Source organism: Alosa pseudoharengus, unplaced genomic scaffold, assembly GCF_046254945.1.
Source record: "Alosa pseudoharengus isolate Yale_2024_CS ecotype anadromous, Long Island Sound unplaced genomic scaffold, YU_APseudo_1.1 YU_APseudo_1.1_scf_19, whole genome shotgun sequence".
Classification (NCBI taxonomy): domain Eukaryota; kingdom Metazoa; phylum Chordata; class Actinopteri; order Clupeiformes; family Clupeidae; genus Alosa; species Alosa pseudoharengus.
This window is the reverse complement of record NW_027468657.1, coordinates 22,664,131-22,683,884: the sequence shown is the minus strand read 5'-3', so window position 1 is coordinate 22,683,884 and position 19,754 is coordinate 22,664,131. Positions and strand designations below refer to the sequence as shown.

Below are 19,754 nucleotides of genomic sequence, written 5' to 3'. Positions count from 1 at the left end.
CTCCGGCCGTTTGCTGTTTATCACTTTACCGTTTTTAAGCCTGCCCGAGACACAATAATAACACAAACAATACAACGACCATCATAATAATAATAAAGATAAGATGAAACTGCCGCAGAGATACAGAAATCAATTTCCACCCATCCAATTTCACACCCCCCGAGAACGTAACACCAAATTAGATTAGAAACTGGCAGAAATTTCCATTTTGCACTGGCTAATGACATGATGATGGCTGTATTGCTGCCATTTGTGCAAACAGACACACCATGGCCTGCGGTTTTGCATTAGTGGAGAAGAGACAAGAAATTCATTTCATTTTCGCCTCTTAATTTAGCCCATAAAACACACACTGATGTGTTTCCCGTAATTGCCTGTCGGGTTTCATTTGGGCAGTGGTGAGTGGCGGGAGAGCGGGCACTGGTTAGGATGGTGACTTCATTTCCTGTAACCTGTTGGACCTGGCAGGGTTGATGCAGGTGGCTCACCATTGAGTCTCGGGAGTCGGGTACGCGGACACTTTGACGGACAGCTTGAAGGATTTCTCCCCGGCTGTTGTCTCTACCACAGGCCCACTCTTGTAGTCCAAGCTGATAAAGGGTTTTTCTGAAACAGACACACATGCGCACACACCACACACACACACACACACACACACACACACACACACACACGCATGCACACACACACAGAAAGACACAGCAGCCACGTGCATGGAAAAAATAGTGTGAATGCTTGCAGAATAGGGTCTACGCATAATCGCCACAGTTTGCATTTTGTAGTTGAGCTTGCACTGCACAGCTGTCAAGAGACTGACCAGATCTGGCTCTCAGTTCCCTAATTCATATTGTGTAGTTCCAAGCAAAGGTCAAATGTCAAAAATGTCATGTCACACATATTAACCCATGTTTGCCTTTGTCATGTCTCTGCTATCATACAGGGAACCTGCTACAGGGCAAATGTGTGCATACTATCTGCTTACAAGTGACTATAGGCTAACTGTGAGGGCCGATTTCCCGAACATGGATTGCTGTAAACCCTAGGCTGAGATTAAACAAGGAACTTCATTAAAGATTTCCCATTGGGAAAATAACTTTAAATCGAGGATCCTGGGGCAGCCGTGGCCTACTGGTTAGCGCTTCGGACTTCTAACCAGAGGGTTGCCGGTTCGAACCCTGACCAGTAGGCACGGCTGAAGTGCCCTTGAGCAGGGCACTTAACCCTTCACTGCTCCCCGAGCGCTGCTGTTGTTGCAGGCAGCTCACTGCACTGGGTTTAGTGTGTGCTTCACCTCACTGTGTGTTTACTGTGTGCTGAGACCAAATTTCCCTCACGGGATCAAAAGAGTATACTTATACTTATACTTATATAATCCATGCATGGGAAGCTGACCCTGTGTGCGGTGCTAGCTCTTACCATGAACAATGACCACAGTGGCCCTCTTCACCAGGGCGTGCATGCTCTGGGCAGTGCAGGTGTAGGTGCCTGTGTCTGTGACGCTGACGTCCCGGATGGTGAAGATGCTTGTGGCCTCGGTGGCCTGGGCTAGAGAGTTGCGGCTGTACTGGGGGATGACCGACTGGTTCACCTGCAGGCATCAATACACAACCTCAGGCTACGACCAGGTGAGGAGCCCCAGTGACCATTTGAGTGATTTATGTGATTTAGGTGAGGTCATAATGTGACTTTATATGATAGATAGATAGATAGATAGATAGAGATAGATAGATAGATAGATAGATAGATAGATAGATAGATAGATAGATAGATAGATAGATAGATAGATAGATAGATAGATAGATAGATAGATAGATAGATAGATAGATAGATAGATAGATAGATAGATAGATAGATAGATAGATAGATAGATAGATAGATAGATAGATAGATAGATAGATAGATAGATAGATAGATAGATAGATAGATAGATAGATAGATAGATAGATAGATAGATAGATAGATAGATAGATAGATAGATAGATAGATAGATAGATAGATAGATAGATAGATAGATAGATAGATAGATAGATAGATAGATAGATAGATAGATTATATAGAGGAGATGAGGAGCCTTGGTGTAAAATGTAAAATGTAACTTTATATGACAGATTTGTTTGATCACTTCTTTTGTAGAGACATACTTTGATTTATTTGACTAGTGTAAGTGGTTGATCTATTGAAATTCAGCTTGTGTTTGAAGCCATTTCACTGTTCATGTCCCAGTTCATGTTTGAATGCTTGACTGACAGCTATTATTGAGTGAGCTTGAGGATGAAAAGCATCTTTTCCCACCGATTACTGAAAAATGCAAGTGTTTTTCCCTTTTGATGCTATATATAAGATACACTAGTGAAAACATCAAAGCAAGGCAGTGGCGATACAATTGGCATAACTCCAAACACTGCCAGTAATCGTCATTAATCACAAAAATCCAATTTCAGAGGCTGAAATAATTACAGTTTAAGCGTTTGTTAATTTGTACAGAAATGCAACAGAAATTTGCATGCCAACAAGTAGCTCAGTAGCAAGCCTATCATGGTCAAAATATCAGTTTTTTTTCACAGCATGAGTGCTTACAAAAATGGAAACCTACAGGGGCCTTTTCTACCATGAGCTAATGTGACATGTCATGTGGATGGAATCACTAATGGAGGCCTACAGTAGATATCTTTTTTCATATAGCACATTTCATACACAGAGGCAATTTAATGTGCTTTACATAAATAGCTTACTAGCCAAGCTGGCCAGTATTATTTAGTCCTTTAAATGCATCTTCTCGTTGTGGTTATGGCAGTCGTACAACCTCCTGTCAACCACCAAGTCATACAGTACAAACTCCTCCGTCTGGTCATCCTCCATCCTCCACCTCCACCCAATGTAACCTACTGTCCCCCAATCCCTACGTCTCCATGTCCCTGACCTGTCGTCTGTTTTTGATTCTACACATAGCACCTTTAGCTAATCTTCTTATTGTCGCTATGGCAGTCCTGCGGCCTACTACTAGCCTACATGCGGTCACAGGTATTTCACCTCTTCATCTGATCAGACTTCACCCTCTTCCTCCCCTTGAGCTGCCCACAATCCCCCCCACTGTCCCCCCCACTGTCCCCATACCCTTGGCCCCTGTGCGCTACCTGTTGTCTGGGGTAGTGCCACTGGAGGTCCACGCCCGCGTCGAACTCCACCATGGCCGTGCAGTTGAGCACCAGTGCCTCCCCCACCATCAGGTCCACCGGGTCCTCAGGAAACAGCTTGAGATCGTAAACTTTGCTTCCTGCAAGGGGCGCGACAGCGGCCACACCGTCCGTCAGCACTTTCCTCCGTCAGCCCAACACGACCCCCCCCCCCCACACACACACACACACACACACACCCTGCCCCCTCCCCCAACACACACATACACACACACACACACACACACACACACACACACACACACACACATACACACACACACACACACACATACACACACACACACACACACACACACACACACACATACACATGCACACCCTTCATCTATAGGTTTGCACTGGTGGTGAGGCCCAAGCAGAGGCAAGCCCCTTGGTGTGACACACAGGCACACACCGTCCCGTACTGTTTGCAGTCTTAATAGTGTAATTCAATCTGCCCTTTGGCTATCATTAGGAGTGAGAGTCAGATGGCTGCGAAACGCCCAGATACACAAACCTGATATTTGCTCGAAAAGGGGCGAGGGGGGACCTGATGTTTATTTTCATGCTCCATCGGCTATGCTGATAGCTATGGAGGGATCACTTTCTCTCCCTCACACTCTCGCTTTTTCACACACACACACACACATATTCTTTAAACACTTTCTGTTTGGCCTTAGAGGGGTTGGGCTGTTATTCTTGGCTGGCTATGGATGTGCACTGCTCTTAAGACTGTAAGTAAGTGAGTTATGACCTCACTGTAGAACCCTCTGACAGGACGTGTCTTGAAAGTTCAGCGCGACGGGAGCGGGGATGATAACTCTGTGGTCTGCTCTATCTTTGTCTTGGCCTACAAGTGCACGAGCACTTAAATCGGCGTCCTCCATCATTAATATCAATAAAGCCATTAAGAATGCCCACCTCATAATCCCTCTGTGGAAAGATATTACATTCTTCACCCACGCCAAACCATTGATAAAATAACAAATGCTGTTCCAACACCAACATGTCCCTTAGATACACTCTCTTAAAAACAAAATGATTCCATGATGTCCAACAATATTTTTTTTCTACTGGGAAAAATGAATCTGAATGAAAGAATGACATCAGAATTTGTCAGAATCAGAATTCCGACTCCAGATTTTGGATTTCCTGTGACATTTGACAGATACTGTATGTATTTCACACATCTGTTTGGTTGCACTCACCTGTGAAGTGTACCATGTAGAAAGACGACTTGAATTCTTGACCTTCGAAGTTGGCGGTGCACAAAAAGCCAAATAAATATGGAATATTGTCTATGATGCGCCTAGGCACTGACCATCCCTGCTTGTTGTTCCATGTTGTCTCACTATCCTTCAGGAGAGCCGGACCTGCCAGGTCTGTCTGCGGAACAAGACCGAACAAGACCAACAAGGCCAATCCACTTAGTCCAAAAGCAGTTCAATTTTGACTATTAGTGTCTCAGAGATATTATATGTACAGAGCCAAGGCATTACAAATTATACTTGGCGCAGAAACTGAATATAAAAACCATGGTAATTTCTCAGAAATGTAATTAAAAGCTGTTGTCTGGCCAATTAATAATTACAATATTTTTGTCTCAAATGAATAGACTCGTTCTGAGGCAACATAGGATGTGATTTATTCTGTTTTGCATTTACATTTTCATTTAAATATATTAAGATGCATAAATGGCCTCCGACTGTCAATTTGGTACACTCTTCATTGCCGTTGTGAGACTACATCGTCTTGAGCAACCACCATTTGTGAGCTGAAGAGCTTTGAAGAGTTATTGCTCAGTGACAAAGACAAGAAATGACAGCTACATCAAGACGGCTTAATGGAGAGACAGACGCTGTTTCCTTGTGCAAGTTAAAAACAAGTTAGGGGATTAAGGTGCGCGCTTATGCGTGCTATTGTGTGCTTTAATGAAATACTTTGAGCTACCTGGATGACACTATAGAAGGCCTCATCGTGAATGTGGTTTTGGTTTCAAAACGCCAAGCAACACAAACCCAGGGCAGAGCTTGTTATTGAGAAACTCGTTATTGTCAGGTCCATTACTGCCTGGGAAGAAGCTGGGGGGGGGGGGGGTAAGCAGGCTATTAAGGACCTGGAAACAACATCGCGGCATCGATCAATCAGCGACCTCCCACTTACTCGGATTAGAGAGACATTAAGCTCAGGGATGGATACCAGGCAGGGTACGACGACATCGGCCAAAGATTCGCTGACGAAGATAGCCTCTATCTCACTTTTGACAAATGGCTGATTGAGATCTGTAGGGGAAAAAAACAACAATAACATGAACTCACTGGACATTCTTCATATTAGTACAAAGAAGTGAATTATGGCTAGGAAATTTAAAAGTAACAAAAGGGTACAGTAGATGTCAAAATCTAATGAATGGACAACGAAAAATAGTCTCCTGAATTAGATGAAAAACAGATAACCTCCAATCCAATGAAAACAGCAATAAAACATGCAACACACTCTGAACTACATCTTGGACCAATAAGTTACCCTGTCAAGATTTCACAGCACAACTTCAGATGAGAAGGTTGAGATGGTTATATTTCTTACATTCCTGACAATAATCTGTTTCTCAAGCTTAAGATAACTATCAAGGCAATCTGGACTGGTGAATGGCAGTGTAAGTCCTCTTTATGAAGTGCAATGGACACTAACATTGTGGCAAACTCAGGGGTTATCAGATATCGTTGGCTATAAAAAATTCCTTTCCCTCCTCGTCCTCTCTCTCTCTCTCTCTACACGGGGATAAAGATGAGCTTGAGGATCTAGTCAAAGCTTGTTCTTTTTTCAAATCCTCTTTCATTAAGTAAATCACAAAGACAGAAAGTTAAAAAAGAGACATCTTGATGAGCTTATCAATATTCCTGGTCTTGATCCCTCCTCAAATAGATTTTTTTTTCCTTTTTTTAATCTCAACAGAATTAGTTATAACAACATCCAACATAAGTCTCCTCAAATATTTTGGGGATACATTACATCCGATTGAAATGCTAATTAGCATATTAGCTTTCTAGCGTCTTGTATAGTGCTTCATCATTCATTTTTCCTACACTGCTCAAAGCCAAACTGTCAAGCTGCAGTGAGCACAAACAAAACTGTTACACGGAGAGGTTTTTATTAGCGCCTGGAGGTCTGGGTAGACAGACATTGCCAAAAATAAACAACCACCAAAATGTTTTGATATTTGGCAATAAATCACAAGTATGAAGTGAGATCTGTGATCCTTCGTTTCCTTCACACAAAGGACACAGGTAGCTCCGGGGTGCAAGATTTAGTTGCAGTTTCAAAAGAGCAATGGGGATAGATTAGGGGAGAAGATAAACAAAGGCAGCTACAGCATAGACATGTGTGTGTGTGTGTGTGTGTGGGTGGGTGTTTGTGTGTGTGTGCGTGTGATAGAGAAAGGAAAGGAATAGGAAAGAGAGAGATAAACAGAGGGAAAGATAGCTACAGAGAGAGAGAGAGAGAAATGTGTTGTAAAGAAAAGAGATAAACAGATAAAACCAGACAGGGAGAAGAGTGATAGACATTTAGACATTTAGCAGAACAAGATAAAAAGATGGAGAGTGACAGAGAGAAAGAGAGAGAATGAGAGTAAAGGATCTGCGTCGCACTAAGTGGAGCCACATGTGTCTCATCCCCTCTCTCTCGCTCTTGGTACTCAGCACTCGCCCTAATTTATGGCTGTGATTGCAGCTGCTTCTGATCAGCCCCCTAGCAAGATCTATGGCGACGGCTTCCGCACACCGTCAGGAGAAATCACAGCGCCTTTCACTTTCATTCATCCGTCAACAGCGAGTGATGCCCGTATACCTGAGCACAACTCCCAGACTCCGTCCTCTCCATCACCCCCACCACCACCACCACCACCTGTCCTCCACCACCCAGCCTTCACCTTAGCAACATCTACCCGATGCCTCCCCAGGCTCTCACTGCCCTCAAACCAGGGCTGAGACGCAGCCTGCGACTGGCACCTCTCCCTGGACTTCCAGGCGAGCCTTTGATCAACTGATTCCCCCAAAAAATCTGGTGGCTTCGATCGGACGCCGGCTCCCGGGGGTCCAGGCGAGTGCTTCGCCATCAGCGAATGACGAGTGCGTGTAAAAAGCCGACTTCAAAGGCCTCGGCGACCCACACAAAGCAATTTCCTTCTCTTTTTTTCTTCTTACAAGGCTTCCCAGCAGCAGAGTCCTCTTCGGCTAAGGATGCTGAACAATGCCTGATCTCAAATGCCTCCAGGCTTGGAGGGAGGGAAAAGGCATTATTTCAAGCAATCTGGCTAGAGATGGTGAGACCAAAAAGCCCTGCGAGAGAGAGGACTACAAACTGAAAGGACTAAAATCTAAAAAAGCATGAAAGTGCACAGGATTTCAGGGAGAGAAAAATAGGCCAGGCTCACTTCGGGTGGAGATAAAAGGAATATTATCCTTTCTCAAGATCTCCACCAATGAAGTGCCAAGAATAATGACTCTGGGCCCTTATTACACTGAATTAAGTGAATACATTGTGTGTCTATTTTTCCTTGAGAACATTTTTGAACAGTCTTGTTTTCGCTTGATATTGGCAACGATTCTAGGTGTTCCAGCGGCTACTGCAAAACTTGACCAAATCTTGATTGTGTGAGGTCTGCTTTCATTTGGAACACTCTGTTTTAAAGGAAGGGAGAGGGATGTGATGAGATTTTGGCGAAATGCTCATAATATTCTTGTAGATCTCCCAAGCGAAAGAGCAACACGATGTGGGAATTGGTATTTATACCCCTTATCATCAATTTTCAATGTACTGGGGCCCATTTAACACTGATGTGGTACCCAGTGCATCAAAAACTGCCGAAAAGGATAATATTCCAGTAAGAAAGTCATATAGTGTAATATAAGGCAATCTGCACTCTCCATATTATAGTGCAACATCAAACTGAATTTGAAGTTGTTGTTTCAAGGTAAAAGATAAAACAGAGGGTTGCTTGAAGAAATACAACTGGTAAATGAAAGCAGACCAAAACACAACTTAGTTATACCCTCAGCCATGCACCCAGATGATTTAGCTCTAATTATGGACGCTAATTGTGTCTGAGACAGGAAATTGATATTCAGGTGAAGTCGTATCCATGGCAACTTTTCATTTGGAAACAATATTGGATATCTTGGATACGGGAACCGGGTCCCAGGCACTTAATTACCTGTGCTGAAGAACTAGCTTAATTACATACAAAAAAATTAAAAGCAATGTCTTGAAACTGCCTTTGTGCTCTTAATTATATTAACGTCTATTTCGAGGGACTGGTTTCCCCCAAAACACCTCCTACAGCTCCACAAACATCCCGCAGTGACAACATTTGCCAAAAAGTGATGTTCAGAAAGACAGCATCAAAATGACCATACTCAAGGACACAACAAAAGTTCTGCCAGGGCACAAAGGCATTGAATGTAAACACCAGCAGAAATCCTCAACATAATATGTATTCTTAGTTACAGTAACACGTCAAGAGTTTACATTACAACAGACCACTGTTATACTGCCAAAAAAAGAGTCACAAAAAGATAAGAAGAGAGAAGACATTTTGAAGAAAAACGGGTTGCACCATATTCCAAACAATGTCGGTTTAATGATGTATAGATGCTATATTGTAACATCATCCACTGGACTCAAAACTGGACCTCTGGCCCCTGGCCCCCCGCCTGGGACTCACCTTTGACGAAAACGTAGACGCTGGCGGCGGTGGTGCCATCGATGATGGCCCTGATGTCCTGGTAGAAGCAGCGGTAGTAGCCTGTGTCATTGCCCTGGGCGTTGCTGAGCGTCAGAGTCTTGCAGTAGGGTTTTCCCGCCTCGCCCTGGCACTCCTCCACCCGCACAGTCCTCGGACCGGGCCCGCCGGTCTCTGGGTCCCGGTCCGAGTCTTGGTCTGGGTCCGAGTTCTGGTTCTGGTCCTGGTCTTGATGAGGCCGATCACTGGGCTGGGTCTTCTGGAGGGTAGCCTCAGGCCAGGCCCAGTCCAGTGTGCGCTGTCCCCTGGTGGGTTAAAGAGAGGAGAGGTCACAGAGCTACTATCAGAGGTGGTTCTAAAGGATCAACTGTTCTAGAGGATCAACTGTTCTAGAGGATCAACTGTTCTAGAGGATCAACTGTTCGACGATCTCTGGTACTACAATGCTCAGAGGATAAGTATCAAGATGTGAGGGAAGAGGCTGTGGGTATGTTAAAGGTCACCTAGGAGACCTGAGCTTCTGGAGTTCTTTCAAGTTCTTTTTTTTTGTTGTCAAAGCTCAATTTTCACCAGCTTTCACTCGAGGAAAAAAATATATTTTTTTTTCAACTCTTCCACTGAATCCCTTTTCACTTCGCTTTAGTGACGTGAGATGGATTCCACTCGATACCTTAATGATAGTCTTCCCTGGGCCAGCAGGAGGTAGGCCAGCAGGGGTTTGATTGGGCTAATATGAAAACTCGCTGAGAAAATCCTCCTCGACGCCTTCCTTATCCCTCCCCCATGGCCCGCTCTCCCCCTGAGGTGTCCGAGCCTTCTCCTTAAACTAGCGCAGCTGAGAGTACGCGTATTATTATCAGACTGCCTAATGTATGCATCGCCGACTACGAGAAAACTTCCTGCCTCTCCATCTATCCAGCTGATCTACAGATAAATCACACATAGTGAGCCCAGCAAAAAAAAAAGGCTTCTAAAGTAATCCCCAGATCCCTTACTCATAGAGCGAGAGTGTTATTACAATTATGGTTACGTACAGCTAAAACAACACACAGCCATCCCCTGAGGGCTATGATGGGGTGCTGTTTGCACCAGGCGTCCTTAGGACCGGGAGATATGCTGAAAATGAGGCAACAAAAGGGAGCACCAGGATTTACATCTGAAAATAACTCAATTCCAAATCTCTGTGAAAACAATGAAGCACTCCTCTCCATCTTGTAAATCTCTTGCGACGTTTCTAAACTGATTGCAGTGACTGTGGCGAAGACAGATACAATGAGAAATCTAGCCCTGATTCGTCACTTAATGTGGCAAGGATATCCACAGGGACAAGTCCTTATTTTAGAGGGCATACCATAATACTTTTTGTGAATCACTATGGGAACGCATCCAGAGATATTATTTGCCTTCACAAGCCCTGTTCAGTTATGGGTAGAAAAAAAAAAGTTAATCAAGGATCATGGATTTCTTGGCAAGAGCAACTCCAGAGATTATATAGGAATCTGCAATAAAAAAGAAAAACTGAATTGCTTCCACAAGCCTTTTCAAACAAAACATGCTGTTAACATTATCAACATCGTTGAACATTTGGGAGGACCTGTGTTGGGAAAGATACCACATGTCTCACATATTTTTTTTCTACTGGGAAAATAGCCCATGTGATTAAAACAATGATCCTGACACATTAGCAATGGTATTCCTGTCAATTCTTCATACCTGCATGTAATATTCAGAGTGTCACCGGCTTGAATCACAAGATCGTCTTTGAGGTTGTCAAGGGTGGGCGGAGTCATAGAATAACCAATCACCAGACCTGCAAGAACAAAAGCAGACAGATAGGCTGATCTGAGACAATGCCGCCATGCGGAAAGCAAAGCTTTTGACAGCACACCTGGCAAAACCTGTCAAAGCACCTCAGCGTCTTGGAGAGACGAAATCAGGCATGGCGGAGGCTTGGAGGCCGTGTTCCCCGGCATGTTTTTTATTACACGGCTTTGCTTTTAAGCCATCAGATACATCCGTACATCACTCACCCCACTCACTCGCTTTCACACGTCCAGCCACACAAAGGACACGGCCCACTCCAAAGAGTCAAGGAGGTGATTGGACCTGTCATGTCCACACAACTATTGGAGCTCAGACTAGGGGTTTTGACACCGCTAAGATGGCTTACATTAGCAAGCGGCCAACGTCAGAAATAGTCACCATTAAATCCAGAGAAAAGCCCCTTTGTGTGTCATTATTGGACTTCTGCTCGGGGGCATATTGTGTGTAAAAACGTCACCGTGACTTACGCAACAGCTGGGGATAGTTAGGGGTGAACGGCTGTCGCCACTCAAGATGCCGTAAATTGAAAGGTGTTACGTGAGAGGGTAGGTAGGTCAGATGGATAGCTTGTGCCAATTTGTCTGAAAAATGAGTTTCATCTAAACAGGGGGAAAACCCCCTCAAGATTAATGGTGAAAAGGCTAAGATAAACACTGGATTAATTGTTTCCACTCCAGAGCAGAGCAGCCAAAAGAGTAGCAGGATTATTTCGCACAAAGAGAGACAGGATGAGAGGAAAGCTGAGAGGAATACAGCCTGCCAGCACACTAGATGTTGCTTCATCACAAAACATGCAGACAGATCACGCTGTCACACACACAGAAAGGAGTTTTATTTCTGGCCGAGAAAAAAAAAAAGGCACAATGGAGAACCCCAACATGCATCCTCCTGACCCCAACCAGTGGAGGGGGAGATGTCTGAGTGGGTGCTCTGTTACAGTCCAGGGATGGAGGCTGTGCGGCACCACACACACTGAGTCCTGTACGGAGCTTAACTACACGACAGGAGCGAGACAGCGCCAGCGAGAGAGAGAGAGAGAGAGGCTAAAGCGTGGCCACTTCTCCTCCTGTCCAAACCAGCCAGCCAGACAAAGTCATTTCCAGGGGCCAGTGGACGACAGCGAAGCGCGTCCGCGCACGCCAATCAAAAGCCTGACGTTCAGGCCCATTGCGTTTCATGTACACAACCCCGGCTGCTTCCGACACATCCTGCCACCCTGGCCGACAATAGAAAATGGACGAGGTTTTGTAAATATTTGATGGCAAGCCAGGGAACCTGTTTATAGTTAGGCTTGAGTCCACAGGCAGCACTGAGCTTCCCTTTTGTTGGTTTGCTGTTGTTGCTGATGTTGCCATTCTGAGCAAACACCCCCACCCCCACAACCGACCCCCCACCCCCCTAAGTTAACATGGGCCCCAGAACATGTATAAATAAAATCATACTCATAACTTGTTATGAATAAGAAAATGGAACGGAGGCACTATGCATAACTACTGTACTCCCAACTGCATTGACTCACTTTCACAGAACACTTCACACACAGATTGGAAAACAGCACAGATGAAGTGTGTATTTAGTTAGTAGTGTATTTTTAGGTTACTTAAGAAAATAGAGTATATCGCTGCCTGTTTCTGTGTTAGTTGATCAGATCCATTGTGTATACGTCTGAAATTTCTTTGTTTACCAGGTATTGTTTTGCTATATAAATAAACTCGCCTCGCCTGTATAAAACAGCTTTTATAACAAAAAACCACATGAAGGCCCACCACATCTAGCTCAAGTGTCAGAATACACAAGTGGGGTGTGTTTTTGAAGAAAAGTGTGTACCCATACCAGTCATTTCTACAAGCCATTTTCCCATGACTACATCTAACGCTCACTATCTGTTTATTGACAGAAAACAAACCCAGTGTGACTGTGACAAAACCGTGCGGCGTTCCTTGCCCTGCATCCAGCGGTGAGAGCGCAGAAGCCCCGCTGGTCGAGCTCAAAGGATCGCGAGAGACCTTGTGAAAGCACGCTCCGTGAAGGACCTGCTCACTTTACAAAGAGACGCAGACTCTGTAAAAAGTTGTTATTTTTGCGAGGGGGGACAAACTTGTTGTAAACAGCACTGCACGCGGCCCCTAGAAGACAGCAGCAAAGGCAGAGAGGTTCTTTATGGCGGTAGCTGAGCTCTTCTGAGTAATACGCCTGTGCCAGGGGATCTTTATGGCCTATTCGATTTCCTGCCTCCCAATGTCATTTGCCCCAGCCTGGATCTGAATGGACCAAAGTAGAGGGGTGATTCCTGGAACTGAAATGGGTTTTCCTGTAAAACAACAAACCTCATCACTGCATGTGGGGCTGCATTTGAAATTCTAGCACCTTTTTCGCTGATAGCCTGCGGCTTGAACTAGGAGCAGAGGTCTACTTGTGTATCGACAGAAACACAAATCCATCAGTGGTGCTTAAATTAACTGTGTAAGACTTCAGGGTGGTTACAGATGTGTGTGTGTGTGTGGGGGAGGGGGGGAGTGGACAGTGTGAAAAAGGAAATTCACGACTGCTCACACCTCCTCTATTTCTGGCGCCCTTCGATTTCCTCCCGCTAACGGACACGGAGGGAAGCGACGGCATTCCGCTCATCACCCCCATGTCCCCCTGGAAATGCCCAGGTTAGGCTCCGCACCTTGACCTCCACCTTCCCACCTTCCCCTCGATTGTCCGACCACCCCAGAAACCACAGCGTGGGACAGTAACCTCTGCCACTCAGAGGACCCCAACCCCAAACCCCCCGCGGCACACACACATCAATGTGGCTATAATTCTTCCACAAAACAAGGAGAAGACATGTGTGTGTTTCCAAAAAAGAAAACCATCAGTTTGAACCGCCCACACGTCGCCATCTGTCCAGAAAACAGAATGAATATGTTTTAATCTCGCCGTGCTTCATGCATGGCTTATTCAAGACTTATTCAGCATTCACAGAGATTCCACAGGTGAAAATGATGAAAAGAAAGCATGTATCTCTGTAGAGCGGGAATAAATAAATTGCACCAGGAGGTTGAGAAAATAACCGGAATATGATTATGTTTTCAAGCGCCAGGGAGGAATTCTGAATTAGGCTGACTGAGGAAAGGACACTGACACCATGGTGGCGAACGCTCAGACGATAAATGTCTCAAATAGCTTGGATTTTTCGCTTCTGGCCTTGCATGTGTGTGGTGATGGGGGTGGTTGATTTGGGATGGCGGTTTTGCCCCCCAACTGAACCTGCAGAAATTTCAGCCTATTTGACCAAGTGTGAAGTTTTATTATTTCAGCCTATTTGACCAAGTGTGAAGTTTTATTTCCCACTTGCGCTCATTAAACAGTTGGCCGGTAGAAGGCAGGGGCATAAACAGCTTTAATTGAGGGGGCTGAATGCAAAGGAAAAGCCAGATCTGCATTCTCCAATCCTATATGCGTTCAAGCTCTCCATCTGACCTACATACTGGGAGCTCAGAGAAATGGGTCTAGCACCATGACATTATATCATTTCAAAGATGGTGGGAGTTTGGGGGTAGAGGGGGGGTTGGATGCGTGTAACGCAAAAGACAGCAAGCAGTGTAATTTAAACAGCTGCGAGGCACAGATACATACATCCCCAGATTATCAACGTACTGTAAATCCTTTGGCAAAGTACACTGTCAGGACTGAGTTTGGGCTTCAGGCCATCTACAGTATATCTCAATTTCAAATGCTACACTCGTACTTTTCCAGACCATTCAGAGGAGAGTGAATGATGGATAACTCTGCACACCCATCCCTAAGAGGAAGTTATTCCTCTCTTTTTTTCTCTTTTGGACTCTAAGTCTTTCTGCCTGACTCTCTCTCTCTCTCTCTCTGTCTTTCATTCGATCTCCCTGGATACAGGGCCTTCCTCAGAGCATGGGGAAATGTATGACTTTGTCATTATGTGATTTGGGTGTGAAGAGTGTAAGATCTTGTCTGCACTGTTTCTGTATTTTTTTCCTGAAGGACTGAAGGAAGACAACTCTCTCCCTCATGCTTAACAGACACACACTTACACATTCCCAGCTAACCCCCCCCCCCCACACACACACACACACACACACACATACACATACACATACACACTCTTCTGGCTCTCATTTAAACACATATCTTAATCGCACCAAACAGTCCCTTAGCATTACTAGGTGATTATATGGATAAATTGGATACGCTCTAGTGAATACTTGATAACACAGACCGGAAAATGTCATTGGCCATTTCCTAATATGGTTCAGTAAGCTTCAAGACCCGTTCATATATAAATATATATTTCATTCTTCAACTCGGATTTGGCTTGTGACAGCTATGGATTCGTGTGTGTGTGCCAGATGTCAATCTCTTCCATATGGGTATACGATTCCACACTGACAAAGACCCTGTGTCTTGGAAGCAGCTTGGAAGTGGGAGAGGGTGTAAGCATGTGAATTTAATGTATAGCTTATAAACTGATATATGACCAGACATCAGAGAGCATAGAGTTCACCCACGGTCGGAGATGATAGAAATCACACATTTTTGAAGTGTTTTGCAAACAGGACCCTCAGGGGAGGGAAGGGGGAGCATGTTCTTTACCCCGAGTTTGAGATCATTTTTGACTCTGTTCAGTGCTGTCTCAGTGCAATTCGACCGTTTAAAAAACTGTGGAAAGTAAGCCTAGATGGGACATAGCTATATAGCATACACAGCTATGTTTAGCTTTTTAAAATCCAACTGTAAGCAATCCCTCATGTTTTTTTTTCTAAACCCATGTCTTCACAAGTCATAAATCTCTTACATAATCTCTATGGTAACACATCTACAAAATAAGAGCTTATGCGTTGAGATATTTATGTCCAGCAATGTTGTTTAAGAGCTATTTAGGCACCTCTATCTACCTTCAAATAAAATCAGTGGGTGATCAGCGGTCTCAGACAGGTCCCAAATAATCCCCTCACCACCTCAGTGCTTGCTGGACACTGAAAATAGCCAGTTACCCGCAGGCCCTGAGCTAATGCAGCCCACAAAGGCCTGGATGTGGGCGAATGTTTTGGAGAGCCATTACGAGCGAGACCTCGCTGACCCCTCTGAACAAACGAGGGCCCTTAGAGCCATCATTAGGGTTTCACAACCCGTTTTCCTGTTCCTTCGTGATGTAACACTAAGAGCTTTGTGAATCTCACATCTGTAGACTAACTTACACATCGAAGATAGTGACGGAAAAACACAGCATCTCATGTGAGTGTGAACTTCTCAACATATGTCTTCTCTTTAAGAATCAAGAATGACTGCAACGCAGAACTAAAGTGAAGGCTTTGCTGTCTTATATATAGATGTATTATACTCCCTTAGCGGAACACAAATGGTTATTTAGACAGACATGTGGCTTTCAGAGAGAGCATGGCTCTGAGGGGAACAATGTTTACTTAACATTAAATGGGTGAGTTAGACCAGAAATGAGAGCGAATTGGCCTGGGTGTAATCCTTTCCTTAGGATGGGAGTGCCCGACACCAAGCGAGAACCCTTGTGCACTGAGTGTGTCCTTGTTTCAATACAAATGTGTCAATCACTCCATAAACTATGGTATACAGTAATTTACAGAAGGGCCTTGGAGACAAGATTTATCATTACATTCTCCTAACTCTCCTAACTCTAAAGCCAGTGCTACATTGTATCAAGTTGACAGCAGCATTAAGAATGCATGGACAATGTGCATATGGGTGGTCCGAGAGCGTATGCTCTGAGTAGGAATGCTGCGGAAATAATTTACACTGTCCACTAACACCACGCCCATCAGCCAATCGGTGGCCATCGTCCTCCAGTGAATCTGGCTTGAACCTAATTCTCTTTGATGAATAAAGGCAAGGCTTTGTAACATCCATTCGTCACAGCCGAGGAGGCCTGAAGTCAAGCTGTCTTGTGTATTTTGACATGCGAGTCGGCCGTAGACAGAAAGATAAATCATGTGCCTGCTCAGGTAGGGGGGCTCTACCATTCTCTCTCTCTCTCTCTCTCTCTCTCTCTCTCTCTCTCTCTCTCTCTCTCTCTGAGACACACAAATGCTGTTTTGCTTTTCCCTGTGTGGTCAGAGGAACCAGAGGGGCCCGTCGCAAAGTGAAAGGATGAGTCCATGTGGCTGGCTACACACGAAAGGAAACGTGAAGGCTTTGATAGAAGCGGATACTCCCCCCACCCCCCCCCCCTGCCCCACACACACACACACACACCTCTTATCCCACCGCAGCAACCCTCCTTACAGCCCCCGGGATAAATTTCCTGTTTTCCTGTTTGCATTTTCACCTCATCCCTTCCCACTCAGGAAAAGCAGTGAAAATTTGCAAGCCGCATTTCCTTTCTCCATAGATGTTTAGTCTCTTTCAGGCTGATTATGCGCTGCTCTAAGCAACAATGCCATCAAAAAACCAGTAGGTCACCACTGACCAATACCCAAGGAGGAAGCGCTGTTGTACTGTATTTTTCAGTAAATCTTGCCCATTGTCATTTCTTAAACAGGACTTCCAGTGCACTTTTACATTTGGCTGCAAAAGGTGACCAGAAGTAGCCTCTTTATAACTTGTGTCTCGTTGCCAGCACTCACAGCCACACCCGTCTAGTGCAGCGCACTGAGCAGGGTGGAATCTCCATACTGAACGCATCAATAAAGCTCCAGGGCTCGTTTTTAGCCTTTTTGCAGGAATCTAACCTCCACGTCTCCGTTCCCCTCAAGGAGCTACAGCTCACATAAATACTGCATTGGGTGTGTACGGGCGCCGCGCACAGCGGTCGTACGATCGAACGATGGAACGAAGCGCTGCGCCATCGTGCGTTGTTTATTCGCCCCGTTCGAAGCGCTGAGGTCAGGGCTGCTGAAGGGCAAGAGGAGAAAGGAGTGGACACGTTCCGCGCGTATCGCCACCGGGGCCTTGTATTGCAGGAAGAGCCGCACCACTCCGCCATGACCTAAATAGTGGCCGAGTGAACTTTGCAGCTTTATCCTGTCGTCAGCCATTGACATCTGACCTTCTCTTGTCCGTCTCACCCAGGACTTGTTCTTGCCGCCTGTGGAATGTGTTCTTTGGCTCAATTTCAATTTATTGAAGGTTTCTGTCTTTTCTCTCTCTCTGTCTCTCTTGCTTTCTCTCCCCTCCTCTCTCTCTCTCTCTCTCTCTCTCTCTCTCTCTCTCTCTCCAGTGTGCCAAGAGCTTTGCAGAGTGCCCCTGGTGGGTTTTTCATGAGTAGAGTTTTAGTGTTTGTTTGGCCAGGCTTTGATTGAAGCCCACCACCGAGGCGCCATCCAATACGAGCACTTCAGCATTACTTCGAGCAACGGTGAAGCTCCAGGACTCCTTTTTAAAAACGAAAGCAACAACATGGCAGCAAGAAGCAGCTTCTGCAGTTGTCTCTCCGTGATAAGAGAGAGGCTCAGGGCAACGGATAAAAAACACTGCGATAATGGCACATCGGGGAAAACTACCGGATTCACAACACTCCTTTCATCAGGGTAGAGTTCAAGGCTCATTTGCTTAAAAACCAAAAACTCTATTCCGCTTCTGCTGCATGAGATGACATCCTGAAATATGGCAAACTACCCGGTAATAATATAAAATAACTTCCAAGAGGCTTTAACGATCCCCACCCGCTTTCACTCCTTTCCACTCAAGGACTGCCTGAATACAAGCCATGCTTACAGAGCGCTCCAGAACTCCAGATTAAAATAGCTCAGCTTTCAGATTCACTGGACAAGACCGGATAGGGTATATATCCTGATCCAGAAATCTCCTATGGAAATATTTCGGTCACTGCCTAGAGAGGAGGGGTGGGGAACAGCTTTTTGGACTGTGACGGGTAAAGTGGGACACGTCATGTTTTTCTTTTTTTTTTTATTCTCGATTTTCTTTTCTTTCTTGTTTCTTGCGCAGAGCTGGGGCTGAGCTTTGACAAGGCCATCCACCACCACCTCCACCACCTCCTCCAACCACCCCCAGCCAGCCACACAATGTGTGCTGAGAGGAGGCTGAAATAGCTCCAGCGTCCGGAGGCCGGGCAGGAGGGCAGCTAGGCCACGCAGCAGACCTCCTCCCTGGGCTGTGGAGTCAGCAAAGTCCCCCGCTCCCCGTGGAACAGAGACAGAGAGAAAGAGAGAGAGAGAGAGAGAGAGAGAGAGAGAGAGAGAGAGAGAGAAAAGAACAAAAAAAATGACAGACAAAAGAAAGGGTGAAAAAAGAGAAAGAGACACCGGTCGCAGAGTCCTCCTTCCTTTGGACTCAAGGTCAGGGGGGAGTCGCTTTGATTTTTGTAGCTGAATGCGAGGATGAACTCTAGAAAATGGCCGTGTGTGTGTATGTGTGTGTGTGTGTGTGTGTGTGTGTGTGTGTGTGTGTGTATGTGTGTGTGTGCGCGTGCATGTGTGTCTTTGTGAAGACCTGTCTTCCTTGTCGTATGGCCTTCCTATTTCCTGTCTCTTGAGTGGGTGTGAAGTGTGCATGTTGTGTGAGTGTGTGTCCATGTGTGTGGATCAGAGTGTATGACAGTGTGTGTGTGCCTGTGTGTGTCTGCATGTAAGCCTGTGTGTGTCTGCATGATCTGAGTGTCTGTGTGTGTATGCGAGCATGTTTGTGTATGTATGTGTGTCTGGGTTTGTGTGTGTGTGTATGTGTGTGTGTGTGTGTGTGTGTGTGTGTGTGTGTGTGTGTGTGTGTGTGTGTGTGTGTATGTGTCAGTGTGTGTGTGTGTGTGTGTGTGTGTGTGTGTGTGTGTGTGTGTGTCAGTGTGTGTGTGTGCGTGTCAGTGTGTGTGTGTGTGTGTGTGTGTGTCTGTGTGTGTGTGTGCATGTATGCGTGCGTGCGCATGTGTAGAGGGGTGGGGGCTGTCGGGGAGTATGAGTCGGATTCCTGTCCACTGTCCCCGTCCCTGACTAAATCTTCCTGCACCTGAGGCCGCCCGTCCGGCCGGCGGGCCCAGGGACAGCGTGTGTCTTCCTCTGGGCAGCTCCCGC

General features: G+C 45.5%; 1 protein-coding gene across 2 annotated transcripts in view; it reads right to left on the bottom strand.

The window, feature by feature from the left end:
* Nucleotides 1–19,754, bottom strand: part of flt4 (fms related receptor tyrosine kinase 4) — a 59,105-nt gene that overhangs the window by 34,453 nt on the left and 4,898 nt on the right. For both annotated transcript variants that reach the window (XM_076292031.1, XM_076292032.1), the window contains exons 2-9: nt 10,633–10,729; nt 8,902–9,224; nt 5,340–5,458; nt 4,385–4,562; nt 3,135–3,274; nt 1,417–1,588; nt 489–606; nt 1–40 (exon numbers count right to left, since the gene is read on the bottom strand). The exon at nt 1–40 is cut by the window's left edge and continues 139 nt beyond it. In XM_076292031.1, the coding sequence (XP_076148146.1) occupies nt 1–40; nt 489–606; nt 1,417–1,588; nt 3,135–3,274; nt 4,385–4,562; nt 5,340–5,458; nt 8,902–9,224; nt 10,633–10,729 (1,187 nt within the window). The remainder of the gene's footprint in view (nt 41–488; nt 607–1,416; nt 1,589–3,134; nt 3,275–4,384; nt 4,563–5,339; nt 5,459–8,901; nt 9,225–10,632; nt 10,730–19,754) is intronic.